Source organism: Lucilia sericata, unplaced genomic scaffold (genome assembly GCF_015586225.1).
Source record: "Lucilia sericata isolate MDLA Ls3-8-SP2 unplaced genomic scaffold, ASM1558622v1 Contig002667F_arrow, whole genome shotgun sequence".
NCBI classification, from domain to species: Eukaryota; Metazoa; Arthropoda; class Insecta; order Diptera; family Calliphoridae; genus Lucilia; species Lucilia sericata.
The window spans coordinates 22,501-24,017 of NW_023996397.1; the positions used below are offsets into that span (position 1 = coordinate 22,501).

The 1,517-nt window shown below is 27.9% G+C and overlaps 1 protein-coding gene across 1 annotated transcript in view; it reads right to left on the reverse strand.

The window, feature by feature from the left end:
- LOC119614176 (putative mediator of RNA polymerase II transcription subunit 29) overlaps positions 1–125 on the reverse strand; it is a 5,087-nt gene extending 4,962 nt beyond the window's left edge. Inside the window, exon 1 of the mRNA XM_037970305.1 lies at positions 33–125. Coding sequence (XP_037826233.1) covers positions 33–125 — 93 coding nt within the window. The remainder of the gene's footprint in view (positions 1–32) is intronic.
- Between the last annotated feature and the right edge of the window lie 1,392 nt (positions 126–1,517).

Below are 1,517 nucleotides of genomic sequence, written 5' to 3' on the forward strand. Positions count from 1 at the left end.
CATATATAAACTTTTCTATAAAAAAATCATACTTGCGACGAAATGTAAGCATTTTCTGTTTCACAAATGCTTAAAAGAACTAGGAAAGGTATAGCTAAAACTTTAATGCCTTTAAATACTAACATTATAAGAATATTTGCTATAAACTACAGCTAATTTCTTTAAGTTAACTTAACTAACTGATTCTATTAACGATTTATTTCAATTTATATATTACAAATAAATGATTTCATATATATTTATTTAAAATGCGTAAATTTTTTTGTGGTTGATTTAACGGTCGCATTTATTTCAGTTATAGCTAAAGGAAGATTAAATTTGGAATCATATTCTATAAGGTTTACGTAACTAGACTTACACAGAATTTAACAGTTTATTCATATTTATATGAATGAATATAACCTGTTCTGAGATAAATTTTGTTAGATTTTTGTTCTTAAAAATTTTAAAAGGTTTTACGCTTTTCTTCTTTTCGATATCATTATGTGTAGTGGGCTTTAGGGTTGTTGATATAACATCAATATTATTATCATTTACACTTTCAGAAATTTTTCTAGCCTGTTCAGAGATAATATTTGTTAGACTTTTATTCTTAAAAATCTTGAAATATAAATGATTTCATATATATTTATTAAAATGCGTAAATTTTTTTGTGGTTGATTTAACGGTCGCATTTATTTCAGTTATAGCTAAAGGAAGATTAAATTTGGAATCATATTCTATAAGGTTTACGTAACTAGACTTACACAGAATTTAACAGTTTATTCATATTTATATGTAGGACTATTTTTACTGTTTCTGTAAATCAATATTAATTAAGAATTCTGTATAATTTGCGCTATATTAGACAAGACCACATAAAACGCCCTCTTTCGAAAATATCTTTAAAGCTTGTACATCTCATATTAATATTGATATTGCAACAAAATTGGTAAACATATGTTTACATACTTTTAAAATCGATGTCTTCTGATTTGGATGAAAATTTGCACCAGGGTTAGTTTATGGGATAGTAGGCCAAACAGAAATTCAGCTTTATCGGTCAAGAACTGTCGGACTTAGAGGGAATAGCTATCCGAACTCCTTTGGCAATTTTTGCTAGGACCAGTAGGTGAAAAGTTACACTCATTTGAATCAAACCCTGTATGACCAAAATGTCTAACTTTGACCCCCTCTAAATCCCCCCCCCCCCTAAGTAAGTTCATGACCGATAGAGCTGAAAATTTAGGTCTGACCTACTATTGGTCAAATTTCGTGATTTTTTGAGTTGGGTCACTTGACATGAAATTGCAATTGCAATTGAAATGTAAATAAGTCCATGAGAACTTGAATTACTTTGAAAAAATTTTGATTGTAGAATCAAGAACCAATATTTGTTTCGAAATTTAAATCTTTTAGATATAGTTCTATATAAAAATTTATAATAAATAAGTCAGCGAAACTTAGAACCAGAATTTCTACATAACATCATTAAGAACTATTTACTAGTCTATATACTAATCCATAGGCTAGACTAG